This window comes from Emydura macquarii, unplaced genomic scaffold (assembly GCF_026122565.2).
Source record: "Emydura macquarii macquarii isolate MOO-44397 ecotype Brisbane River unplaced genomic scaffold, CSIRO-AGI_Emac_v2 contig_3477, whole genome shotgun sequence".
Taxonomy (NCBI): domain Eukaryota; kingdom Metazoa; phylum Chordata; order Testudines; family Chelidae; genus Emydura; species Emydura macquarii.
Window position 1 is genome coordinate 1,999,088 of NW_027133614.1, and position 12,752 is coordinate 2,011,839.

The 12,752-nt window shown below is 47.0% G+C and overlaps 1 protein-coding gene across 1 annotated transcript in view; it reads left to right on the plus strand.

Moving 5' to 3' along the window:
- The first annotated feature begins 527 nt into the window (after positions 1–527).
- RGSL1 (regulator of G protein signaling like 1) overlaps positions 528–12,752 on the plus strand; it is a 33,273-nt gene continuing 21,048 nt past the window's right edge. The window contains exons 1-6 of the mRNA XM_067535177.1: positions 528–540; positions 3,482–3,564; positions 5,342–5,416; positions 6,246–6,375; positions 10,567–10,671; positions 11,409–11,570. Coding sequence (XP_067391278.1) covers positions 528–540; positions 3,482–3,564; positions 5,342–5,416; positions 6,246–6,375; positions 10,567–10,671; positions 11,409–11,570 — 568 coding nt within the window. The remainder of the gene's footprint in view (positions 541–3,481; positions 3,565–5,341; positions 5,417–6,245; positions 6,376–10,566; positions 10,672–11,408; positions 11,571–12,752) is intronic.

Sequence of the window (12,752 nt, forward strand, 5' to 3'; positions counted from 1 at the left end):
AGGAGTCTGCCTAGACAGATCTCACTGCAAGATTGCGACCATAGTCAGAGAAGTAAGTGTCTGGCAGCATTGCAGGGCCCAGTATTCCCTCTGTGGTTTCCACATTATATGTGTTTTGTTTGAAGCTGATTTTGCTAAGGGGTGGGACTGAAAGCTCTTTCCACTATTTAAGAAGCCAGAGGACAAGTGATGGCCTAATCTGAAGATAAGAGAGTTGCAGAGGTCACTAAGGGCCAATGTTTGGCCTATGGAATCTTTCTTACAGGTGATGACACTTGAGATGGAAAGTCCTCGGCTTGACTCTGAGATTAGAAAAGAAATTATTGGCAGATTTGACCCAGAATCAAGGAGCGGATAATGCATATGGCTCTCCGCAGTGCCATTTTCAGAGTAGCCCTGCGTCTTAACCAGCTGGTGCCATGTGGAACTCTGCAGAGCAGCAGTTCTTAACGCATCACAAAGGAGCGACTCACTCTAGAAGGGTTTGGATTGGCAGTGACAGCAAAGATCTCAAGGACAGGGGAAACATGAGCAAGGCTGGTGAGTTACCTGCAACACACCCTTACTGGATGCCTTAGGAAGCAATTAAAGAGGCAAAAGGGGGGGGGGGGAAGCACAGGCCAGAGACTCAGAAAAATCTTGGTCACTTAGGTGCAAGTTTTCAGAAATATCCATTAATTTGAATTGTACAGTTTTTAGGTGCCCACCTTGCCTCTGTCCCTCACTTCCATATCTGTGAAACTGGGATACCACCACCTCATGGGGATAGTAGGAGGCTTAGTTTATTAATAATGCTGGTATAGCACCTTTAGACCTAATAATGTTGGTATAGCACCTTTAGATCCTTGGATGGAAGGAACTTCTGAAGTTACTCACTGTCACTATAACCCAAGTAACTCTGTCTCTTTTGTCTCCTGTCCTGTCCATTGACCTGTGTTGGTTTCTGGGAATTTATTATCCTGATCTGCAGGAAAATAGTTAAAGATCATCAGTTTATGGAGCCAGTTCCTCAGCTAGTGTAAGCTGGAGTAGCTTCAGGAGGTCAAAAGAGTGATTCCCATCCACACCAGCTGGGAATTTGGCACATGATGCTGTATTCTTAAAATTTACGTTGGGACGGAACACCACTGGTCCTCTCCTACAGTCAGCCACAGTGTCTCTTCTTTATGTTGTACTACACTGACTCCAGAGTACTAATGCTATTCCTACATGAACTAGACACTTCCATTGTTTAGATAGTTGTCTTGAGCTTTCAAAAACTGGGGTCGTAGGTTGGGACAAACTCTGGCTACGTAAAACCTCATTTAGGATTTGTCTTCGCTTCAGAGTTTACCTGGGTCTGGGCCCCAGGCATGGGTACCCCAGTTAGCCAAGCCCACCTGCAAGTGTCCATGCTATGGAGCCATATTTCATTCAGACCCGTGTAGCTGCTGTTACATTTTGGGGTGCAATCCAGACTGGTAAGGGGTTGTGTAACTGCCTGCCCTGTAACCCTGGGTAGCCAGCAGACAAGCTTGTGGTATCCCGAGTGTCTGTGCTGTGCAGCCCTGGTCAGTGCTTCTGACTGCAGCAGCTTGCCTACCACACAACAGCCCCACCCAGGATTCCACCAGGCTCAGTTACACCTGGCAAGATTACCCCCAGCCCTGAATTTGCACAAAACCATCTGCTCTGAAGTATCCAGCACTCTCCTGTACTACTCAGAGAAATAATAAGGTTTGTTTGCTCCATCAGAGAGACAGTACCCATCAGCTTGCCACATTAACTGAAGTTAACAATTACTTCAGTTCAAACACTGCACTGGGCTGCTTTCAGACAAGTTTATTAGCAACAGGACATAGGTGAAGTGATGCCAAGTAAAAGAAATAAAGGTAGAGTTGGTTACAAGCAAATCAAAGTGAAAACGCACATCTAAAAGTCTAAAACTCAACCTTGCAAGGCACAGTCTTTGTTTAAGATGGTTTCGCTCACCAATTACTCTTGGTCCAGCACAGCTGACTGTCTCTCAGTCAGGACCTTCCACAGAAGTATGAGGTGTTGGTTTCCCTTGTCTTCTTAGGTGAAAGTAAAGGTGAAGTCTTTCTCTGTTCCTTTTATTCCCCAAGTTCCCATGTTCTCATGGTTAGGAAGATCTCCTGTGTCTCTCTGGGGAACAGGAGCCATGTTTATTCTCTGTCACTCGAGTTCAGACTCAAGACAACCCTGGCTGGTTTGCTTTATAGCTTTGTTAATGACTAATATGTAAACTGAGTTAAACCCTCATTTCTTTGTCTAGGACAGACCTGCTTATCATTTTTACCTAGGCTAGGCTGTCTTCTTACACATCTTCTAGTAACATTATAGAAAGGGAATTCATAACTTCACATATTAGGTTAATACATGCATTTTGCAGTGATATTAATGAACATTGTACTAGAACATAAGAATACAACACTGGCCATACTAGATCAGACCAATGGCCTATCTAGCCTTTTATCCGGTCTTTCAATAGTGGCTGGTGCCAGATGCTTCAGATGGAATGAACAAAACAGGGAAATTTACTGAGTGATTCGTCCCTTGTTTCCACTCCCAGCTTTTGGCAGTCAGAGGTTTAGGGACTCCCAGAACATGGGGTTGCTTTCCTGACCATGTTGGCTAATAACCATTGATGGACCTATCCTCTGTGAACTTATCTAATAAACCCAGTTATAGTTTTGACCTTCACAACATCTCCTGGCAACAAGTTTCACAGGTTGACTGTGTGTTGTTGAAGAAGTGCTTCCTTGTCTGTTAAAAAAACCTATTAATTTCATCGGGTGACCCCTGGTTCTGGTGTTATGTGATGGGGTAAATAGAACTTCCATATTCACCTTCTCCACACCATTCATAATTTTATAGACCTGCTATTAGTTTTCAAATGATACCTTACGACACATATTTTCTACAAACAACATTGCAGTAGTGTGTGAATACAGGGGTGCTTAGAGTCACTGTTGTGTCCACACTGGCATTGCAGTAACCCAGGTCAGGTGCTATGAGTTTTTGGGCATATCCCAGGATTCTTAGCACCTCACTAACTTGAGCTGCTCTAGGAAGTGTGTGAGATAATTTGTCTGTCCTTCCCACCCCTCTGTGCAGAAGCGTCCTCAGAATTTTCAGTGTTACAGGAACCCAATATATTAAACCTTCTCCTCCTTTTGTGTTTTTTAAAAAGGGGGGTTAGAGGGAATTTAAGAACTGTTTTACGTTTTGTAAACAACTGTCTCTCCTAGTGTGATGGCTACCAGAGATTGAACTGAGGGCAGGTGTGTGCTGCAGTGTGTGCTTACGTGCTCCATTTGTGGCTGTAACACATCCATATCTCCTGTAGATTGGCACTAAGGGGGCCCTATAATACACTCCCCAATGGGCTACACTAGCTTTTTAAAATACCTTTTTTGGTTCAGTTTCTCTCCCTCTCTGCAACAAGAGCTGGGTAACTGTTTCTCTTCTCTCCCCCTAGCGGCAATAGCCTCCAAAGAGCTGGTGGTTCTGCTGGAAGATGACGTTTTTGTAGATTTTTTCAACACATTCCTGAATCTCCCTGTAAGTTTCCCTCTTACAATTTAGCTCACTCTCTTTCTGGATCTCAGAGTATTCCCCGGTCTCTGAGAGTTTGCAGGTCTCTGTGTTCTTAGGGAACCCTGTGAATTTCAAGCTACCACCGCTCTAGTAGCTATTCCTACACCTGCTCCATGGGCATGTATCTGTGGATGTAATTTTTTCTGCTTTTGCAAGCTAAGTACAGGGGGGAATTTTAGATGGGCAGAATGTAGTTATCCAAGCAGGACTTTGGGCAGCATATGGGGAATAACACCCTACTTTTCTATGCTGTCTGGAGTGGCTCACAACAGTGAGTGCCTACCTCATGGCAGAGTGTCAAAAACAGGGCAGACACCCCAACTGGTGGTGTGTTCTATAATTAGATTTCACCACGCCAGTTACAAATGTGAACTCCTGGATCACTATATCAGTCTCATCATGGAGTCACAGACAGCCCACTGAGATTCTGTCCATCTTGCCATCCAGGCAAGCTGGACTTAGTGATAAATGGGCACTTACACCAAAAATCACAAAATATTCAGGTTGCTTCTAGTCCCACAAGAGGCTAAACACTAAATACATTCTTATAAGACTAATACCTATTTTGAGCAACACTAACACATAGGTGAACTGAGCTGGTCTCCAGCTATGAGTTTGGCAGTTCTTAGCTAGTGTGTGCAGCCTTGGCAAGAGCTGGCCTGTCAGCATCACAGCCTGTTCGGGCTTGTCTACGCTGCGGGCCCCACAGCGATCGATTGAGCGGGATTGATTAAGTGGGATTGATTGAGCACCCGCTCAAATCGACGGGCTCTTTGGTCGCTGCCATTAGTCCACCTCCCCAAAAGGAGTAAGGCTTGCATCGACAGGCAGGCATCTCCCATCAATGCAGCCCTGTGAAGACACTGCGGTATGTCAGCAGAAGCACATCAACGGGAGATACGCAAGCTACGTTATGTAGCTTGCATATCGCCTATCGACAGCTGCCACCAGTGTAGACCAGCCCCAAAGAGTCAATACTGATCAGAAAGGATTGAAAAATATATACTCAACCCCCGGTACTGAGTTTCAGAGCCCAGGACAACTGACTGGGGCTCACAGGGTGCGGGGCTAAAATCTAGCAGTCTAGATGTTCAGGCTTGGGCTGGTGCTGAATGCTGCCTTTTGAGATTTAAAACCGAGATCATGATGGCTTGTGGGAATTAAGAATCCTGTGTGCCTGCCCAACTTCCCAGCCATGCCATAGCTTGTTTCTAAAATGGCTACTCTTGGGCCCAGCAGGAAAGAGCCCATTGAAGAGAAGGGCATGAGCTTGTGGGTTAAGACTCAGAAATGCTGGGTTCAAGTCCTAGTTCTGCCACAGATGGCCTAGGTGACCTTAAGTAAATCACTTAATATGTAATCTGGGGGTATTAGTTCCTTTCTCCCATTCTTCATCTGTTTAGACTGTAAATTCTTTAGGGAAGGGTCTTCCCTTTACTCGATGTATGTACCACAGCTAGTACAGTAGGATACGTTGGCCCCACTGTAATACAAATAAATAACAGACCACAGACTGAGAACCATGAGTACAGAGAGGGAGGCCTCACTTCTATTTTAAACAGTTGGTTCATGTATTAATAATTGTGCATGAGGAGTGTATCTGTTTACCAAGAAAGGCTGGAAGAACTCTGACTTGGAAGAATAAGTGGTGATGATTGTCTGTAGGAAAGATGACTTTTCCAGTATCAACCCCACCCTCGTCACCACTCTCTCTCATTTCTCCCCCATTCTTTCTTCACAGGTCTTTGGCCAGACACCTATTTACATGGCCAACATTTGCCAGTGGTTCCTGTGGCCAGAGTTACCCTGCTACCTGGTGAGGCAATGACCTTCTTAGCATGCTGCGAAGGTCTGACACCTTCTCCACTGACAGGGAAAGGGGTGGGGAGGGAGTGACAATAATAGGGGTGTGCAGGACAAGGTTTAAGATTCCCACTGGTGACTCCTTCCCTTTTGTCCCCTCCTCATGTTTATTCAGTTAATTGATTTAGTTTAACATGAGGAATCATGTTCTTTTGCAAACCCTGGTACAGTCAGGAGCACAAGTGACCAAGGCCCTGACGCTGGGGAAGTTCCATGGGCTTGATCCAAATTCCCTTGCAGTCAGTGGAAAGACTCCTGCTGACTTTAGTGTGTGTGTGTGTGTAGGATCAGGCCCCATGTGCAGAAGTTTTGTTGCATTCGATAGAACACGGTGGAGCAGAACATTCCGTCCTTAACCGGGACAGGACTGTCTTTGCAAAACCAGGAGTCTTCACCCTAAGCCACCTCCTGCAGGGTCTTCATCTCCACTGCTACAAGGAGGATTCACCTGTACTCTAACACTACTGATCCCTGATGTTCTCACTGGAGAGCCTGCTTCCCCAGTGCTCCAGTTGTGTCTTCACCACCTCTTCCTTCCATTGGCTTCACTGAAGGAAGCGAATTCTATCCCCCTCAGAGTAACGCCATTGGGATCAATGGGGTTTGCGTCCCCCCAAATGTTCCTGAAAAGGTCATGAAAAACAAGTTCTACCAGGCTTTGAGCCCTGGAAGTCCTACAGGCCCCTAAGCCTTAGTGGGTTTGCGTTTAATGAAGTCAATGGAGTTATACCAGGGATAGATTGTTCCTCACAGTCTAATCAATCTTTGGGGCGGGAATACAGGTGCCAAAGTACAAAGGCTTAATGACCTGGATGGAAAAGTACCGACTGCCACACTTCTGTAAAACCAACTTGTGTCTTCATTACATTCTCTGCCAGGAGTTTCTCAGTTTTATTAGATCCGAGAAGGCAGGTGAGCAAAGGTGACCTTACAAACAAATATTCTAATGCGGGGCGGGATTTGACACATCACTAGTGACATACCCTGGCCCATTCAGTTAAGGTGCTCACTTCTGGTGCGGGCTGACTGTGATTTGAGGAGTTAGCAACACATTCTGGACCATGTCATCTTGCTTATGAGAAGATTGCATTTTTTAAAATGGTTTCATTTGTAGGTGAAAAAATATTTGTGAACTGTGGGAAAGGGCTGAAAAGGGGCATTATTTATTATAGCAATTTACATTGGAATCCGTTGATTTCTCAGTCTTGGAGTCTTTATATCAAGACCGAATGTCTTTCTAAAAGATAAGCTGTGGCTCAACCAGACATGTTGGGTGGGAAGGGTGAAATTCTATAGCCTGTGTTATGCAGGAACTCAGACTAGAACAGAATAGCCTCTTCTGGCCTTTACACCCGAGGAATCTAGGATTCCATTCTCAGTTCACATATAAAGAGATCATATTCCATCTACTTTTCAAACTCCTCTGTACAGGCAGATATTGGGGAGAGAGGGAATTTGCTGGTAGTTCAACTGGGAGTTACTCAGCTACTATGGGCATGAGCAGTGGTGCAGTCCTGATTTTTTATGTGCAGGTACTCTGCCTCCACCAGCGTGGCCCTGCATGTATGAAGCATGCAAGGTCGCACTGTGTTAATGCTATTTTGGTCTACAAAATGGCATCCTCCCTGAAGCCACATGGAGGACTCCATTTTGTTTCTGTATAAAATAGCGTCTTCCATGCAGTGTGACCTCCCACGTATAGTGCGTGCGACATCACGTTCTGCAGAGGCCACCATTTTCTACATGTGGCAAAAGAGCCGGTACACCATTCTGGTGCAATCTGGCTCCACTAGAGCACAAGGGATGAGGATCATATAAATTACCTTGAGAAAAAGAAACAGAAAAGATTGAGTTTATTGGAGTGGCAGACAGAAAAAAAAATCTATCTGGGATCAGAACCCTGCTTAACTTGTATTCTGGCTTCACCATCAGTAATAAAGAATCTCCAGACAAAGGTCTGCCCTGTGTTTTACTGTGCAACCCTATTGCCTTCAGCAGGGCTTGTCACGGGGTGCACCACTCACCCCTTCTGTGGTGTCTCCTTCTGGTCACTGTGGAGATTAGCTCAAGGCCAACGCCCCTTCCTGTGGTCACATACCATCACTCCACCTCGCTCTCAGGTCTGCAGCTCTCTCTCATCCCAGGAACCACAGCGTCCTTTCATGACTCAGCCCTCCGGCTAGGTCACTCAGTGTTTTTCCCCCTTCTGGGGTATAATCAAAGTCTTCCCTTCAGCAGCCCTAGGCAGTCTTCCCATTCACTGCCTGAGGTGCCACTCTTTCAGTGGTGGGTAGGGGAACCCAGGCTGGCCCTCTGCTCTGGGTTTCAGTTCAGGGACCCTGAACCCAGTAGTTCTGGGCTTTCCTCTCTCTCTTTCCCTGGACTGCTTCCTACCACCCAGCTTCTTCTCTTTTCTTTGGGTATACCAGCTCCTAACCCTCTTCTCAGGGAATGACTGTCCTTTCCCAGCAGCAACCTGGCTGTTGCCAGCATCCTGGCTTTATAGGCCCCGCCTATTCCTGCACAGCTGAACCTGCTTGCAATCAACACCCTGCTCCCTGGGTCTTCCTCCAGATGCAGCCCATGGAGTTAATAGGCCTACCTGGCCACATTAGCTCCTTCCCATCCTGTGTGGGGTGGATCCCCCCATCACAGAACTGCACAAATGTAATGGAGGGCAGAACAGGAAGATGAGAGGAACAGATTATCCCAGGGGTTCTCAAACTTTTATTTTCTGGGACCCCCTTTGAAAATATTTCAGGCTGTGACAACCCTCACAAAAAAGTGACGACCCTTCCCCTGCCATGCCACCCTTACTTCTGCAAGACTGCTGGGGGTGGTGCTGCCTTCGGAGCACCAGGCCAGCAGCCACTGCTCTCGGCCACACAGCTCTGAAGGACTTTGGCATGAATGGGGCTGACAGCTTGCGACCCCCACCATAATAACCTCGTCCTGACCCCCCGTTTGAGAACCCTTGGATTATTCTATCACTTATACCGGTGCAACTCCCCTGCAACTAATGCATCAGCCCTGGGGTAAATGATGGACGTATTTGTTAACTGTGGTTACATGAGCGGGAATCTGACAGTATGAGTATGTAGAAGGGGTATAAATTATACCCTGAAATGTACAGTAGAAAAAGCAAATATCAGACAGGCACAGAACAAAGCAGAGGGGTTTGCTGTAGTTTTTCTGCTCCAGTCCAGCTTTCCCCCTCTCCATAAGTTACATTTGCACATCAATGACTGAGTGTTAAATCGCTGCAAGTCGCCCTACTTTGCCACTTACACTTTTTTTGGCATTTAGAACTTATAGCCAAGTCTAACTTGCACATCCCTCTGACAGTCACCAATCAGTCATTTTATCCCGGAGATTTTGATGGGAGCTGCACACAGAGCTGAACTGTCCCATGACGCCCGAGATGCTGAAATTAGCCTCTCTTATACGTGTCCTGAGACGACCTGTTTTTTCTTCATCTGAAGGAGTGGCAACCATTTAAAAATGAGATATCTTGTGAACTATCATGGATAGAAACTAAAGCTATATGCCAGTGGGAGTCCCACGGTTCCAGTGATGTATGCAATAACCCACCAATAACCCACAGCTCATCTGCTGTGTCCTGTGCTTATAAAATAGTGTCCTGGCCTATGGCCTAGCCAGCCTCTGTCATAGTTGCAGTAGGTCTGAATCTGACCCCAAAATGACCTGACCTGAATGATTAACCCAAAACATGACAACAACAGCCCATTTCCAGGGAAATGGAAAGCTGTTGAAAGTGAAGACAAATGGCAAAAAGGCAGACCGTATTCCTGTGGTGTTTCATGTGGCACAAACACATAGGGCTGGATGCATCTGGTGTAATGCAGTCATTGGGTGTAGAAGGGTCACACCCCAGCCAATGCACCTGTAATGGCTGGGCTTGCTGTAGCAGCCTCTTTGACTCTGGTGGCCCTTGGTGATGGCCACTCTGAGCCTGTGGTGGTTTGCCTCTTCTCACAACTCAGCCCTCCAGCCACGTTGTTTATAGTCCCACCTCCTCTGTGGTAATAAAGAGCCTAACAAACAAACAGTGCAATGACCTTATGCCAAGTCTTCAGCCCCACACTGGGATCAATAGTCCTTGTTTCCTTGCATTGGGAAAGCTTTTGCATCCCCTTCCCTGGAGGCAGGAAGGGGATCCCAGGCCTTCTCTCTGCTCTTGGTTCCAACCCAGGTACCCTGTGCTAAGCAGCTAAGATCTGCTTCCCTGGGCCACTTCCTACCTTCATTGACCTCCAGGCCCCTTTCAAAGAGCAACTTATTCCAGCATTTTGTCCATGAGGGGCAGTTTATAGCTGATGCACTCCTCCCCAGGTTCCCAGGCAGCAGTCCCTCATTGCCTGAGCTCCAGCCTTTTATCCCAACTGTTGCTGGTCAAATAATTCCCTGGAGGTGAAGAAGTAGCGGCTCTGCCTATTAACCCCTTGGTGGCTATTGCAGCATAGGGTCTAGACTTTCTAGATAAACTTGGGCTACACCCTGGGTGTACTTGGTCCATGTGGTTCAACAAAAGCTTAGAGTTAGAATGGCGTTATCAGAAGAGCAGGAAAGACAGGTGAGCCATGTTCATTATGTATTATAAAGCCAACAGGGGCAAAGTCCACACCAGTTCGATCTTTCGTCCTCATCTAAGGCTTCTTCTTGCTACATGGGTTTAATGTTAGACAAGGGAAAGATTTGAGGTGAAGCCCCAGTTGAGATAAAAAATGGAAATGGGCGAAGGGGGGGATGAGAAGGGCTAACTCAGGGAAGAGGTGGCAGGGTCTGGAGGGCACGTGTGTGGTTTTATATGGCCATAGGCTCCTGTCTCGGGTATCCCTAGGGGGAATTCCAGCTGAACATTTACAATGGGATCCTATTTGTTCCAGCTGGCAATTAGCTTTTGGAACAGAGCTAGGGTCCATTGGCCTGCTGGTTCCTGGGGATGCTGGTCCTCCAGCAGAAACTAAGGGAGACCCGTTGAAGGATTCTAGTGAGGTCTACTGGAATTTCCACTAGGGGTGTGTTTGCACATGCACATGCTTGAGTACTTTCTGATGTGATGTCTTTCACTTTCTCTTGCAGCGGAGATGTTGAAATGGAAGAGTGCAGATCAATGGCTGCTCGAAAAGTGCATTAGCGGTAGCAGGGGAATGTGGCGCTTTCGTTCCTTCATCCAAGGAATGGCAGGTGATCCCACAGAGATCCCTTCATACTGCCCCCTACTTCCCTATGTATCCATATGTTTGTGCAAAGTGGCAATCTCTGCACCAGGGCATTATGGAGTTTTAGGCCTCATATAGACCTAGATGTGCATTGTGACCAAGTCTACACTTGGAGCTAGGGGTGTGATTCCCAGCTTGTTTAGATATACTCACCCTAGCTCTCATCTGAGCTAGTGTGCTAAAAATAGTGGTGTAGCCACACTAGCACAGGCAGTAGCAGCAGCTATCACGGGATCTGGATGGGTTTGTCCGGGGAACGTGGGGTGGCTAGCTCGTGCCACTGCTCATTGCTGCCTGTGCTGCTGTGGTTACACCGCTAGCTTGATGAGAGCTACTGCATGTGTGTCTACCAAGCTGGGAATCACACCCCTAGTGTAGACATACCCTGTGTGAGACAGAGGGAGAATAAGACACCGGATAAAAGAATACTCTTCTGAAGATGAGTCTGGCCCAAAACTTCAGATCCAAATACCCCCAAGCTGAGGGGAAGTTTGGATCTGAAATATGCAGGTCTGGCCCATGTCTATGCTTTACCCTTTTACAGCTGCTCTAAGGCCTTTCCTTGTCCTCTACTTTAGCATAGCACCTGCCAGTCTCATCAGCGATGCTTTCGGGGAATGTCTCCTAACCTGGCTCTCCATCTCGCTCTCCCCGCTTTCGCTTTCTTTCCCTGCCCTTCACCATAGTGTGTCTGATCCACAGGGGAAGATCTGACAAAGTTCTGGCTTGCTGCAGAAAGGATCTTGGAGATCGATGAGTTAGATGTTGCACAGCGAGATCTCTACCTGTCTCTGCTCCAAGTGCTGAAGGCCACTCATTTGCAGGAGGGCTCCACTGTGGTCACCCTCTGCAGCATGACACTCGGTAAGGAGAATTTGAGGCTGGAAATCTGAACTTCTAAGAGCAGCAGCACTTGAGTGGGTCTGTGCACTTTGTGGTCAGGTCCAGCACCCCGAGCCTTTTGGAGATCGATGAGCACAGGAGTCGGTTTGTACAGGTCCACCTTGCAGAATGGTCATCAGTGTTGCTTGGTTAGAGATCTCCTAGTTCTAGGGAGACCAGCATTCAATGAACAATGGGACCAAATTCCTCTTTCACTCCAGGAGAGGGCACCTGCTCAGGCTTGAGGAGCAAAGGTGGAGACCAGAACTGACGGGAGATGGAAGTGAAATCCATTTTCAGACCCAATGGAGGGGAGTTCTTCCAGGGCAGAACTGTAGGAAAGTGGTGGAGCAGAGAGGGTAAACACAGGAGGGAGAGAAATGGGAGACTGACTGATCTTGGCATCTTTTTGAGAAGGTTAACCCAGCTCAGCTGCGGTGAGGGCTTCTGGAGCCCATGGTCACACTGGTACAGTAGCCAAGCTAATCTTAGACGTTCACTCACAGAGAGTCCTGTTGGGGCTGTGACCCTGCTACTGGGCCCTTACTGTATGAAGGTGCATGTGGAGCAGCTGGAGTCTAGTGAACTGAGCAGAGGACTGAAAATTAGTCCGCTTGTAGTCTGCGGCTAACTCTGCCACTGAGTTATTGCATGACCTAGGCCAAGTCACTTAACTGCTAGTCCCTGTGCCTGCGTTACCCTATCTGGAAAACAGGGGACAGTAACGCACTTCTACCTCTCTGTGTAAACTGCATTGAGTTCTGTGGGTTTACAAAACACTCTACAATGCAAAGTATTGTTATTGCTGTTATTTCCCTTTGCATTACACCATTTTCTTGTGGCTGGAAGCAGCGAGCTATTTTGCTTGTTGACTGCCAATCTGCATGCGAGGGTTCTGTATGTATGCACACAAAGTGCTATCGTGCATTTGTTGCTTCGTCATGTAACAGATAAATCACGATCAAAACCCCAGTTTTTAAAAAGTCATTAAAATTAGACTCATCTGTGCAATAATTCTGTGTGCATGCAGCTTGCAATAAGAAATAATGGAATAGAGCACCACGAAAATGTGTCCAGTAGGTGTGAATCAGGCACTGCACATTCTCTAGGACGCCTCTCTCCCTGCCCTATTCATTCATCATTTCTCAAGAACCTACGCTTGGT